The sequence below is a fragment of the Sesamum indicum genome, linkage group LG12, assembly GCF_000512975.1.
Source record: "Sesamum indicum cultivar Zhongzhi No. 13 linkage group LG12, S_indicum_v1.0, whole genome shotgun sequence".
Taxonomy (NCBI): domain Eukaryota; kingdom Viridiplantae; phylum Streptophyta; class Magnoliopsida; order Lamiales; family Pedaliaceae; genus Sesamum; species Sesamum indicum.
In genome coordinates, this window is record NC_026156.1 from 277,309 (window position 1) to 289,818 (window position 12,510).

Here is a 12,510-nt window from a genome sequence, read left to right on the forward strand (position 1 = left end):
TGGGCGTGCAACAACCCCATCATCATCATTGGTCGGACGACTTGGGGTTGAATTCAAATTCAACGAGGTCGTCCATGTCTTACTCCTCTAACTAAACCAATTAGGTTTTGATTAATCAAATTAATGATCACTAATTACTGCTTACCAGTTTAAAGGGGTTGTGGCGGTATAAATAGGGAGGCCCAGTTCATCAGCTCCCTCTCTCTGTATTTGTTCAACACCAGGAAAAGAGAAAATCTTGAAAGAGAAAGCAGTTGGATTACCAATGGCGACCAAAGTCTACATTGTGTAAGTACTGAATTTTGTGTTCTCGCTCTGTCTTATGTTTCTGTTCATGATCAGAATTTATATGGTACTATGAGTATTTTGTTTGTGGAACACAGTACTGTTAGAACTGTTTGAATTCTTGATAGTTCAAGCGGGTTGTGTTTGTTGTATGTTGTTTTTTTTGTTTTTGGAATTTGGATCTGCTTTGTTACTGATAAGCTTCTGGTGTGGTTGAAGGGTTTAGTTTATAACGATATGTTCTATTTTTTTCTTTGAACTCTCTTGGATTTAATCAGGCGAAGGCAGTAATGAATTGCTTAAACGAGTCCAGAAATCTGAATGAACAGGAAGAATTTACCTAAGTTGGTTGAGGTTTATTACGTCGTTTCATGAATTGCCATGAAAAATATAAGAGTTGTCCTATTGTAGTCTCTTGTTTGGTTGTGATTTTTCTTTTCTTGGGGATAATGATAGCCTAAAAAATTGAAGACTGACGTTTTGGCTGAACTTTTGTGTCTTGACAATGATGATCATGAGCTAGTCAGATTTGTTTTCTTTTCTTTCCCAGGTTTTCATGTGATTATCTAGATAAATTATATTGAAAGCATCTTTAGTTTTCAGCTGTTATAATCATATTGATTTCCGTTCAGCAAATTCAGAAAACTTCATTTCTTTAAGTCTGAGTTCTTGAAAATCTAATTTTATCTGTTGGTCAACTTTTAAATTCCTTGTTCAAAGTAAAGTCAGTCATAGTTGGAATACATATGCGGTTGTCAAGAGTCAAAGTTTCACACGAAATCAGCAAAAGAATTCTAATCATAATTACTAAGCAACTAAGAAAAAGGTCGTTTATGGAGAAGTCATTATTCGTTCATGATCTGCGGTACACAAGGGAATGTTGGTGATTTGACACCTTTACATCCAAAAACGACACCCCTGAATTTGGCTGTGATGGGATGTCATCTGCATAAGTCAATATGTTATCAATTCTTTTGCTGCTGAAGTTCTAATATGACTCCGACGTATAATTCACGAGCATGAGCACATTATTGATTCTGGTGTTAACATATAGTTAGTCAGAAGTCAAACCAAAATTTCGAGTACAGATTACTTAAGCTTTAACCCCTTTTAGGTACTATTCGATGTATGGACATGTGGAGAAACTAGCTGAAGAGATAAAGAAGGGAGCTTCATCTATTGAAGGTGTTGAAGCAAAACTATGGCAGGTGTGAACTATCTTCCCTTCACATTTGCATATTCTGCAAATGGATACACTAGCAAAAAGAAGCATGCTTGCCATATAAGATGATGGTGTTGAACTCATTTTCATTTAGATTAAAGATCATATGCCTCTTTCGCTGCTTGTCTCGATTGTTTCATAGAACTTTTGGAATGATTCACTACTCTATTGCCCCCTTCCCTAAAATAGAGTAAAAATGTTGAAGTACTACGGAGAGACTAAGGATTTGGACTTCAACAGGAAACTGCTTAACAAATTAAGCCTATACCTGAACAAGATGGACTAAGTTTGAACTCAGTCAGCAACTAAAATCCTAAATAAAGACTTCTAATCAATATTACACCATAATGAGTGTTAACTGAAATACGCATGGCTTGACTAAATTACTGAATATATGTACAAAACAGAAGAAACCCCCAAACACACAAATACTACTGATTCAAGCTCCCAGATGAAGTTTTCCTTACTCTAAATAACAGATATGAAAGCTTGAAGCTTTCACAGGTTCTTGGCATTTGTTATACTTCCCCTGAAGTCCTAAGTTTAGTTTCTTTCTTGGCTAAAGAGTACAAATCTCTGAAGAAGCACCATGCTGATAACCTCTTCATTTTATGATGTTTCAGTTCTTTTATTTTCCCTTCTTAAAGATGATTCCATGAGTAGCTTCACTGAAGAAAATTTAGGGGCTTTTTACATATTCTGTATGGAATAGGTCCCTGAGACACTGCCAGATGAGGTTCTAACAAAAATGAGTGCTCCTCCAAAGAGCGAAATACCCGTGATCATGCCTAGTGAACTTGCCGAAGCTGATGGTTTCGTGTTTGGCTTTCCAACGAGATTTGGGATGATGGCTGCCCAGTTCAAAGCATTTCTTGATGCTACTGGAGGCCTATGGAGGACTCAGCAACTCGCCGGCAAGCCTGCCGGGATCTTCTACAGCACTGGCTCTCAAGGCGGGGGACAGGAAACTACGGCGTAAGTCCCTGCTTGCTGATTGGATCTTTACCTTAGCAGATAACAGAATTTACTATCACCAACGATCGCTGTTTTTCCCTTTTGGAGTCTATAACACTCATCTAGTGCTTGGTTTCCTCAATTCTGTGATTATTTGCAGATTGACTGCTATTACGCAGCTTGTTCACCATGGAGTGATCTTTGTTCCCATCGGATACACATTTGGAGCTGGCATGTTTGAAATGGAGAAAGTAAAAGGTGGAAGTCCTTATGGTGCTGGAACCTATGCCGGTGATGGTTCAAGACAGCCATCTGACCTCGAGCTACAGCAGGCTTTCCACCAAGGTAAGTACATCGCCACCATTGCCAAGAAACTGAAGGGAGCTGCCTGATGATCTCTTCCATATACAACTACACTATTTGCATTCTTGTGATTCTTTCTTTTTCATTAAAACAATCGATTCGATAAGATTGCGCATGTAAGTCTGGCTCTGTTCTGCAAATACTCTATGATTATGTGTTCTGTTAAAAACAGCAATTATTCCAATGTCAAATATTTGTAGAAACAACATGGTATAACCAAATTCATTACATCCTATTATCCATTCTGCAACATTAGCTGAAGTTGCATTCGACATAACTGACTGATCGTATTGCAATTTGGGCTTATTCTTGTCACCTTTTTTGGCATTAATTAAAAGCCATCTTTTAATTAATTAACGTTAACACCAAAGTGTTTTTAAAATATTTTAAACTTATCCGATTGACTTTTTAATTATATAGTCCAAAAGGCAATTAGCATTGAAATTTAAAGCTGTTGGTGAGTGCGGTATATTGTCTTCCTCTTCTGAGTAGAATATAAGTTGAAGCCCGTCTTTTGGGCTCAAAATTCTTGGCTGACGTCGTGCCATCGGTCAACGTCGTTGATACAGCCTTGCTCCGTTGATGAGGTTGAGGTTTTGTGTCTCTAAGATTGTGAGTTTAGATTCATCAATTTGTGGTATATTATTCTACTTTAATAGATATTAATTATATATAGTTATTTAATATTGATGAATAGTATATAATTGTTGTTGTCATTGATAGTTGTTGAATATTGATACTTGATATTGATGATTGTAATTGACTTATTCAAAAAAGAATAATAGTTCATTACTTTCACTTTCAAAAAAAAAAAAAAAAAATTCCATAGTTCTATTATTTGTAAATTAAAAAACTTAATCTTTATTTAATTATTTATAATCATTTAATTTTTTATTTTTCCCGTCTTTTACTAGGTTTTTTTTTTAATATTTTATCTTTTAAAAGTATTTTTTTTTATGTTAGTGTATTATCTTTTTCTCTCTATTATATGTCAAAATTTATGTTCATTTTCCTTAAACACAAAGCAATCAAATAAATACGTACAATCAAAATTTTAGTGGAAAAACTTAACTATTTATAATTTTGAGATCCACTTATAACAATTTTACGTTAATTACCATTTCACACCATGTTACTGGTGAAAACTAGAAGAGAACGTCGACTCAAAATACCGTACCCCGACCAGCTATAAGATATTTATACGACAAGAAGAACAAGAATCGATGATGAACAGTAGTTGTAACAATAGTTGTTGCATTGATCATAGGTGGTGTATATTAATTATAATTAATAATTGAAATTCATGATGTAATTATAATTGATTTTTTAAAATTAAGGGCATCAAATGAATGGATTTTGTTGGGAATTTATCCCAGTAATGATGAGATCAAAATAATTATTGCAATCCAAAATTACAGAATTAATTAACAAAGAATATTGACAAAGGATATTGCAGAAAATGTAATAGTAGGAAAAAAAAAAAAAAAAAGAGAAACAGCTTAGGAATTTGGATCCGATGAAAAGCCCATAGCCAAAACACTCACTAAGAGACTTTGTCCTCAAAGGACCAACACTAAGAAGAATTCCAAGCCATTTTTATTTGAAGAGCCATTGGAAGTATACATAGGAGGAGGAACATTTATGTTGGAAAGAAGGCAAGACGGTTAGGCTAGAAATTGAGGGGAGGGAAGAAGGAAGAAGACGAGGAGACAGAAGAAGAAAGAAGAGAAAATAACAGAGGCGGGAGAAATTAGGGTTAGGGCAACATATGTAGTAGCGGGTCAGGTCGGATAAAGGGTGTGGTTGGTGGGCCCGATCAGGCCAATGGGCTGAGGTATGGACATGGGCTAAGGCAGCAATTTGGGTTGCCATCCAAGCTGAGTGGTTTGGGGTTGTGAGTTTGAGCCTACCAATGTTGATCCTAGGTCAAAATTTCCCAACAGGTTTTGATTGAATCCAAAATAGGTTAAATTAAAAATGAATTTGGATTAATGGGTTCAAAATGCATTGAATTGCTAATAGGTCATGTTGGTTGTACCTATTTTTTATATTTAATGTTTAAAAAATTCTCTTCCAATTTTAGATAATCTTATTCTTAATACACTTATAAAATAATACCACTAAATTTTGTATTATTTATGTTTTTGGAAAGTAATATTGTATATTGATTTATTTATTAAATTAATAAAATAAAAAACTCGTACATATACAAAATATTATATTTTTTTAAGCAAATCATGAGAAGAATAATTATGCAATTAATTTCTTCATAATTATTTATAGAATTTAATTGTGAATTTTCAATCGTAATAATAATAGTTATTTATCTACATCTAACATACATGTTAGTTCATTATAAATTATTATTATTTGATATGTTAATTGAAATTCATAATATAATCATGTACTGTCGATTTACTCAAAAAAGAAAGAAAAAGAATTTTATATAGTCACATATGAATTGCAATTTTGACTATCTTATAAAGTCCTTCACTTTCCTTTTATTTTTATTTAATTTAAAAAATATTAATTACTAAATATATTTTAGAAAATTTGTTTCCCATAAAAAATGCTAAAAGTTAAAAATACAGAAGTAGTTAGTGATATAATATACAATTAAATCAGCAATGAATTTAAGCAATTAAACCATATTTTGGATGCATTAAAACCTATCACCAACCATCCATGCTACAACAAAATTTGATTAAGTTAAACTAAAACATATTTAATATGTTTTCATAAATTTGTTTCTTATAAAAAAAATGTGAAAGAAGTCAGAAAATATGGAATTAGTTAGTGGTATGTAGTCAACTCGATCAATAATAAATTTATTTAATTAAACCGGTGTTATATAAAACCCATTTAAGACCCTTTACGACCCGTACAGAACCCATTAATAACTCACTTAAAATTTATCACAAACTCATATAAGACCCATAATGAACTCATGGTTATAATTTATGCTAATATCTTTAATGAATTCTATAACATTACTAATTTAACTTTTAATAAATTAAATAAAAGATCATATATCATATATTGGAAACAACCTATTTAAATTAAATAAAAAAATCATATTGGACTCATATTGAGAAATATAAAGTCCAACCCAACTCGAAACTAAGTGGGTTGGGTTGGAATCATCGGTTTCTACCGATATTGCCGCCAACTAAAAGTACATATTCCTCATATATATGAATTTTTATATATGTAAAATTATAATTTTAGTCCAGTAACTATATATTGGTCTTTAAAATTTTTGAACCTGCAACTTACTCAATTTGCACATTTTTTTTTTTTTTTATGAATTTAGCTGGAACATATCACTTTGGTTAATTTTTTTAGCAAATTTAATCCTATATTAATAATTTTTTTCCTTCTTACTGGAGTAAATCTCATATTTGGTCTTGTAACTATAGACCATTAAGATTAAAATTGTCAATATAGAACTAAATTTGCTAGAAATAAAAAATCAAACGTGAGATATTAAGGATGAAATTCATTAAGCAAAAGACTAAATATATAAATAAAATAAATTATAGGAACAAAATTACTAACAATTTATAATTACTTTGACAAAAATATAAATTTTCCTTTTATATATCAACACTGGAAAAGCAAAAATAATTAGCGGACATAGTTTATTGGGAAGATAATTATATTTAATTAGTGATGAATTTGGTCACATGTGATGGTGTTGGATGGGGGCTAATCATCATCATTAATATATATATTATTCAATGTGTTGATGCTTTCTTTTTGTGCTCATTTATGCTTCTAAGCAAAGATAATATGTTTGTATATATGTCACTTTAAACAAATTGATATTCCGGATCTTAGGTGCTTGATTGCACCTACTTGTGCCTCAACCTGTCTCAAATCATAACCAATTCATTCCTACCCCATATCAAATGCAATTTTAGTGTCCTGTAATTTACGGGGTGATTTTTTTATTGTGAATAAATTAATTTTTGTAATTTAATCTTTTAATGTTGATGTTTTAGTTTGTACATGACATAATTAAATTAAGATTTTTGATAGAAAAGGATTAAAATTATCAAAAATTTAAAATTACAACATTAAATTACAAAAGTTAATTCTTACATAACAAAAATCATAAATTACAGAACTAAAACTATGTTTGGTTTATTTTTTTCTCATTTAAATTTGGTCCTAAGACATTGTTGCTTTTCTAGATATGTAACATATGTGTAAATATCAATATAAGAAACACACTAATCATCTTTTTTTTTTCTTTTGTTATGATTGATTATTATGATTAAAAGTTAAAAAATTATAATAAATAATAATTACATACAAATTCATAATGGTTATGGGCAGATGTTTTAGCACGCAAAGCCAAACATTTCCATTTATAACTAAAATTCATGACATGTGCTATCATCATGCTAAGCATTACAAATATGTACTTTAACCATAATTGAATTTAAACTATAGCTAATACAGATTATATGTGTACTATAAAAAATAGTAAAATTTGGCACGGATCACTCAATTGTTTCAAAGCATGTGCTATTTAGGAATAGGTATTGGCACTTAACAGGGATGGAAGGTGGTCGATGACGTCATGATCCTTATTTTTTATGTGTTATTTTTTTGGCACGGCAGAATCGTTACTAGATGTGTTCAAAAAAAAAAAAAAACTATTACAAATTTACAATTTTCATTCCAAAAAAAATCGGTCCAAATTTTAAATGGTAAAATATTGTAACTCTGTTTGGAACACTTTATTAAAAATGAAGTTTTCAAAACTTCGAACGAGGTAAATTTTGACTTGTATATGAAAGATTTTATGTCGGAGTTTACATGGCGAGGAGAGGGTGTAGGAGTACTTTGAGGCCATCACCGGGCCCCCTTTGCAGGAGGAACAAACTCTTGCTGCTCCTGAGGAGAAGAGTGCCAATATACACTGGGGTGATGCGGCGCAGATGGATTGGGAGCAGAAGATGATTTTTGATCCAGTCCCGTCGGCTTTCTGATTTTCTTATTATAACCAGGATGATGCGCTTGTTGATGCTACGAGGTACTGTCCTACTGATGCTGGGCCTAGTTCATATTACGGTAGGGGGCCTCTATGATTATGTGTCTGGATTGGCAGATCGACTTCACGATTTAGTGCATGCTGTCGAACAGTCGTTGTGGAACACCCAATCTCAATTAAGGGTTGTTGCTGAGTTGGTGAATATCAATATCGAGGGTCATATTTCTGAGTGATATGATCAAATATCTCAATGGGCTGATCATATATTGCCTTGCAATCACACCATACCCCAGGATTACTATGGTAGAAGAAGTTGTTAAGAGATTTGGGTTAATCTGTTGAGAAGATTAATGTATGTAAGAATAGTTGCATGTTGTACTGGAAGGAAGATATTGATTTGGACTACTGCAAGTTTTGTGGAGAAGTTCGGTAAAAGCCAACTAGGGAGCGAAATCCTAACCGCAAGAAGACCCCATGTCATTTTTAGGTACTTGCCTATTACCTCTCGCCTGCAAAGGTTATATGCTTCAGAAATCACCGCCGATCATATGACGTGGCATGCCAACCATCAAACGGAGGAGAGATCTATGTGCCATTCGTCCGATGTAGAAGCATGGAGGTATTTTGACCGGACATATCCCTTTTTTGCAATAGAGCCCCGTAATGTTAGACTTGGTTTGTGCATGGATGGGTTTACACCACATGGGTAGTACAGTCTTACGAATTCATGCTGGTCCATTATACTTACACCGTATAATCTCTTACCGGGTCTGTGCATGAGTTCTAAGTATATATTCCTGACGATGGCGATCTTTGGCTTTTCGAATCAGAAGCGTCTCGTCGATGTTTATTTGGAGCCACTGATCGAGGAGTTGTAGAATTTGTGGCATATGAGTGTATCGACGCACGATAATGCGAAGAATGAGACATTCACGATGCACGTTGCTTTGATGTGGATTGTAAACGACCTACCCGATTATGGGATGGCGTCCAGATGGAGTACCCTGGTGTTATGGAGTGTCTAGTCTGTATGGAAGACACGTGTATTCTATCTGCAGAACGGTAGGAAGACTACTTTGACTGTCACAAATAGTTTCTTCCCCCGAACCATCCGTACCGTAGGAACAAGAAGACATTCACTAAACCGAGCAGAAAGGAAGGTTGCAAGTCCAAGATTGATAAGAGCACATATCAGCGATTGGGTTAATCAGTTTAGTCCTGCAGTTGAAGTGTCGTTGACGCTCCCAGAGGGCTACGGTAGCGAGCACAAATAGACAATTTTTTTTTTTTTTTGGGAGCTCGAGTACTGGTCGATTTATCTGATGCAACACAATCTTGATTTGACAATATATTCAATATTGAGGAGTTAGTTTCATTTTAATTAATAATATTAATTTAAATTAAAACTTAAATTTACATTAATTTACCATAATGTTTGAACTAGACTCATTAATAAGTAATAGGGAATAATCAATTTTTCTTGTAATGTATTATATTATTATAAGAATTAGTTTACAATTTACGGAATCTAGCTAACTATAAGGTCTGTGAATGTCATACTTAACTGAAGCTGAACTCATCCAATTTTATAATTAAGCTGGCCAAAAATTCTGTCGTTCATATGTGTATATATGGCAAGTGTTGTATAGTGATATCTTCGGGTGATTAATAATCGGCTTAAATTATTTTTTGTGTTGTAACTTAAATTATTTCACGTTTTTATTTTTTAATTTTTTAGAGTAGCATTGTAATTTTGTATCTATTTAATTTTTTTTATTTTAGTTCTTTTTTTTCCGAAATTTATAATTCTTATCGGAAAGATACATGTGTTTCTCACATAATATTTTAAAATTGAGACTTTTATTGCTATTGGTCTATTTCTGCCAATATTTTTATTCTTTAATTTTTTTAGGTAGTATTTTGATCTTTCATCTCTTTAATTTTAACGATTGCAATCCTTTTTTCGTCAGAGGTCATCCTCTGGAGGTGAATAAAAAAGATTATAATCGTGAAAACGTGCAGGACAAAAACGTTATTCTATAATATTAAAGGAGAAAAGCGCCAAATGACCCAAATTACGGACCCAAAATGCTTTAATCCCTAATAATTGGCTTTAGTACCCAATTAATGAGCTAGGGTATTGATGTGTATATATATATAGAAGATAATGATACGATCCAATTCTCCCTTAATTTCTCATTGAAGAAAGAATATGTATAATAAGAAACCCTGAAAAGGAGAGGGCCCGACGGGTCGCCTTCTCACTTCCACTAACATATTCCACACAAATAAACAATTCTAAAGCTGAAATTATCTCACTCTCACTCTACTGCTTCAAATTATTCCTTTCCTTTCTCAAAAACTAATTAAAGTTAAACACTATATATATATAGGCCACCTCTACTCACATAATTATATATACATCTTTTATTAATCAAAAATCAGTATCATCATCAGTACTACAGAAATTAGCAGATTTGAAGTATCATAAACAATTAAGTAGGGCAGAAAAAAGCTGAATTGATTATAGAAATTAACATGTACACCACCAAAAGCTGCTTAATTTAAGCTACGTACGTACGTACAAGCAACAAGAATTCATTCCTAATCTAGCTATAATCTACACTTTTGCTGCGTAATTTCAGCAACCCATCTTGTGCTGATCATGATCATTAATCCTGATCGATCAATCCATGTCGTCCCTTAATTACAATTAATTCTTGAATTATTAATTAATTACACGATGAGTTGCATAGCAATGGGATAATTCTATTAATCTTGGCCTTGGCTGCATCATCATTTTGCCTGTTCCCACTGCCCCAAAAGCAAGCTTGCTATATATCCTCTATCATCCTAACTTTTCCCTTTCTCTTTCAGCATTTCTTTTCCTTTTCCAGGGTACATTTTTCCCTATCTTATCACGTCCTACCTTGTTAGGGTTTGATAAGAGTAGTACCCTGATTGGAAATCCAAATTTGGTTAATCCGTTGCTGCTCCTCATCTGAAACTTCCTCCGAATGTAGGTGTCCAGAAATCGACTGTTGTTTCGTGAGTCATCGGAAAGGTGCTGGACACCGGTACTAGACATAGCCCTCGACTTCTAAGATCTTGACGGCCTCCTTCTGGATCCTTTGATTTATCAGAATTCTGCTATTAAGAAGAAAGTTAAGAATGCAATAACAATACTAATTTTATGCTAATTGTTGCAAGCAAAGCAATTATCAATCAAGAAACAGCTCTAACCTGATGGTGTTGTATGGGAGCTCCATTTTTCATGTAAGGTGTACTTAAGACCTGATATTTACACAAAATGAATCATTAGTAAACGTGAACTAATTAATGCTGCTAAATCTTTGTACATAGTACGTATAATTTCTCACAATATTTCATAAATGTTTTTGTTTATATCAATTATACCTTAAACTCTGATTCGTATGGTCACAAGTTTAATAATACTGATTTTAATATTATAAGTTATATCTATTTTTGGAAAATGTTTCAGAAAATAATAAATAAATGAATATTTCATATAATTTGTAATAATCAAAAAATATTGATGCATATAGAAAGAGACTTACACTGACTTGTTCGTGGAGAAATTTTATGTACTCAATGGCTTCGGACAGCACAGAAGCTGTATCAGTCTGGAGAAATTAAAGATTGATGAAATATGTTTATGTCAGAATGAGCAGTTTTTCTGTTGCTAATAATCAGAAAAAAGCAGATTACTGGAATCCACTTTGCGGGGAAAAAGTGATGAAATTTTTTGAAGAAGTTCTCTACCTTTCCAAAAGGTGAGACTAATTGTTGAAGTGCAGTTATTCTGTCCCCCATCTTCTCTTTCCTCACCTAATCAACAACAAAGCTACATCCTTAATTATACATTTTCGATCATTTAAGCTGTTCCCAGCCTTTTCTAATTCAATTAAGCTTAATTCATTAATCATACAGCATTATACCTTAAAAGCTGGTAAAGAAGAAGGCGTTTCGTTGCTTCGGGGCCTTTTATTTGATGCTTCCGTGCTGTTTTTCTTCGTCGTCGTGCTCAAATCCCGCGTCTCTGATGTAATCTTTGTAGAAAATTACAAGCACAAGATTATGAAAAGTTCGTGATCGTCATGAATGTTATGCAATTAAACAAAAGAAGATTTTAATTAAACCCTTAATTTTTTGGATATATTTATGTATACCTTTGGTTTTTCATCGAAGGATGGAGCTGTGCGAATATTCTGCGTTTGTATGGCCGGGAAAAAGCTCGATCGGCCATCAGTGGTGGAAGGAGGAGCGGATGCGTTCCAGAAGGCAGCGTTGTTTGTGAAATGCAAATGGCTGCCGCTGGCCGGTGGCGGCTGTTTTGGTGGCGATGTTCTCAAGAACTGCGGGAATTTATTCCAGGATGGTATCAATTCGGCCGCGTTGGCGCAGTAGCCGCTGGACGGGTATGGGTAGTGCTGCTGATTATCAGAAAGTAACATGCCATAGGGGGCGGCAGCATCCACCTGAAAACCGGTAATCAGATTCTGGGATGTTATTGAATTGCTATCATTTGAACTGGCCTGAGAGCTGAACTGCGGCTGATCTAACGAAAAACCCCGGTTTGTTTGCTTGAAATCACTGACTGATGATTCCTCCGGTGAAGCGCCGGCATATAGTTTCTGTCGCCAGTGTTCTTGAGAAGCGGCCG

General features: G+C 33.7%; 2 protein-coding genes across 2 annotated transcripts in view; one reads left to right on the top strand and one right to left on the bottom strand.

Moving 5' to 3' along the window:
- LOC105174791 (NAD(P)H dehydrogenase (quinone) FQR1) lies at positions 266–3,059 on the top strand. Its single transcript, XM_011096982.2, has 4 exons — positions 266–288; positions 1,400–1,493; positions 2,220–2,482; positions 2,622–3,059. The coding sequence occupies exons 1-4, from the start codon at positions 266–268 to the stop codon at positions 2,851–2,853; spliced, it is 612 nt and encodes a 203-aa protein (XP_011095284.1). The 3' UTR covers positions 2,854–3,059.
- LOC105175130 (transcription factor bHLH123) overlaps positions 10,466–12,510 on the bottom strand; it is a 2,646-nt gene continuing 601 nt past the window's right edge. Inside the window, exons 2-7 of the mRNA XM_020698218.1 lie at positions 12,017–12,510; positions 11,786–11,896; positions 11,610–11,675; positions 11,405–11,470; positions 11,070–11,120; positions 10,466–10,973 (exon numbers count right to left, since the gene is read on the bottom strand). The exon at positions 12,017–12,510 is cut by the window's right edge and continues 58 nt beyond it. Of these exons, the coding sequence (XP_020553877.1) occupies positions 10,824–10,973; positions 11,070–11,120; positions 11,405–11,470; positions 11,610–11,675; positions 11,786–11,896; positions 12,017–12,510 (938 nt within the window). The 3' untranslated portion in view covers positions 10,466–10,823. The remainder of the gene's footprint in view (positions 10,974–11,069; positions 11,121–11,404; positions 11,471–11,609; positions 11,676–11,785; positions 11,897–12,016) is intronic.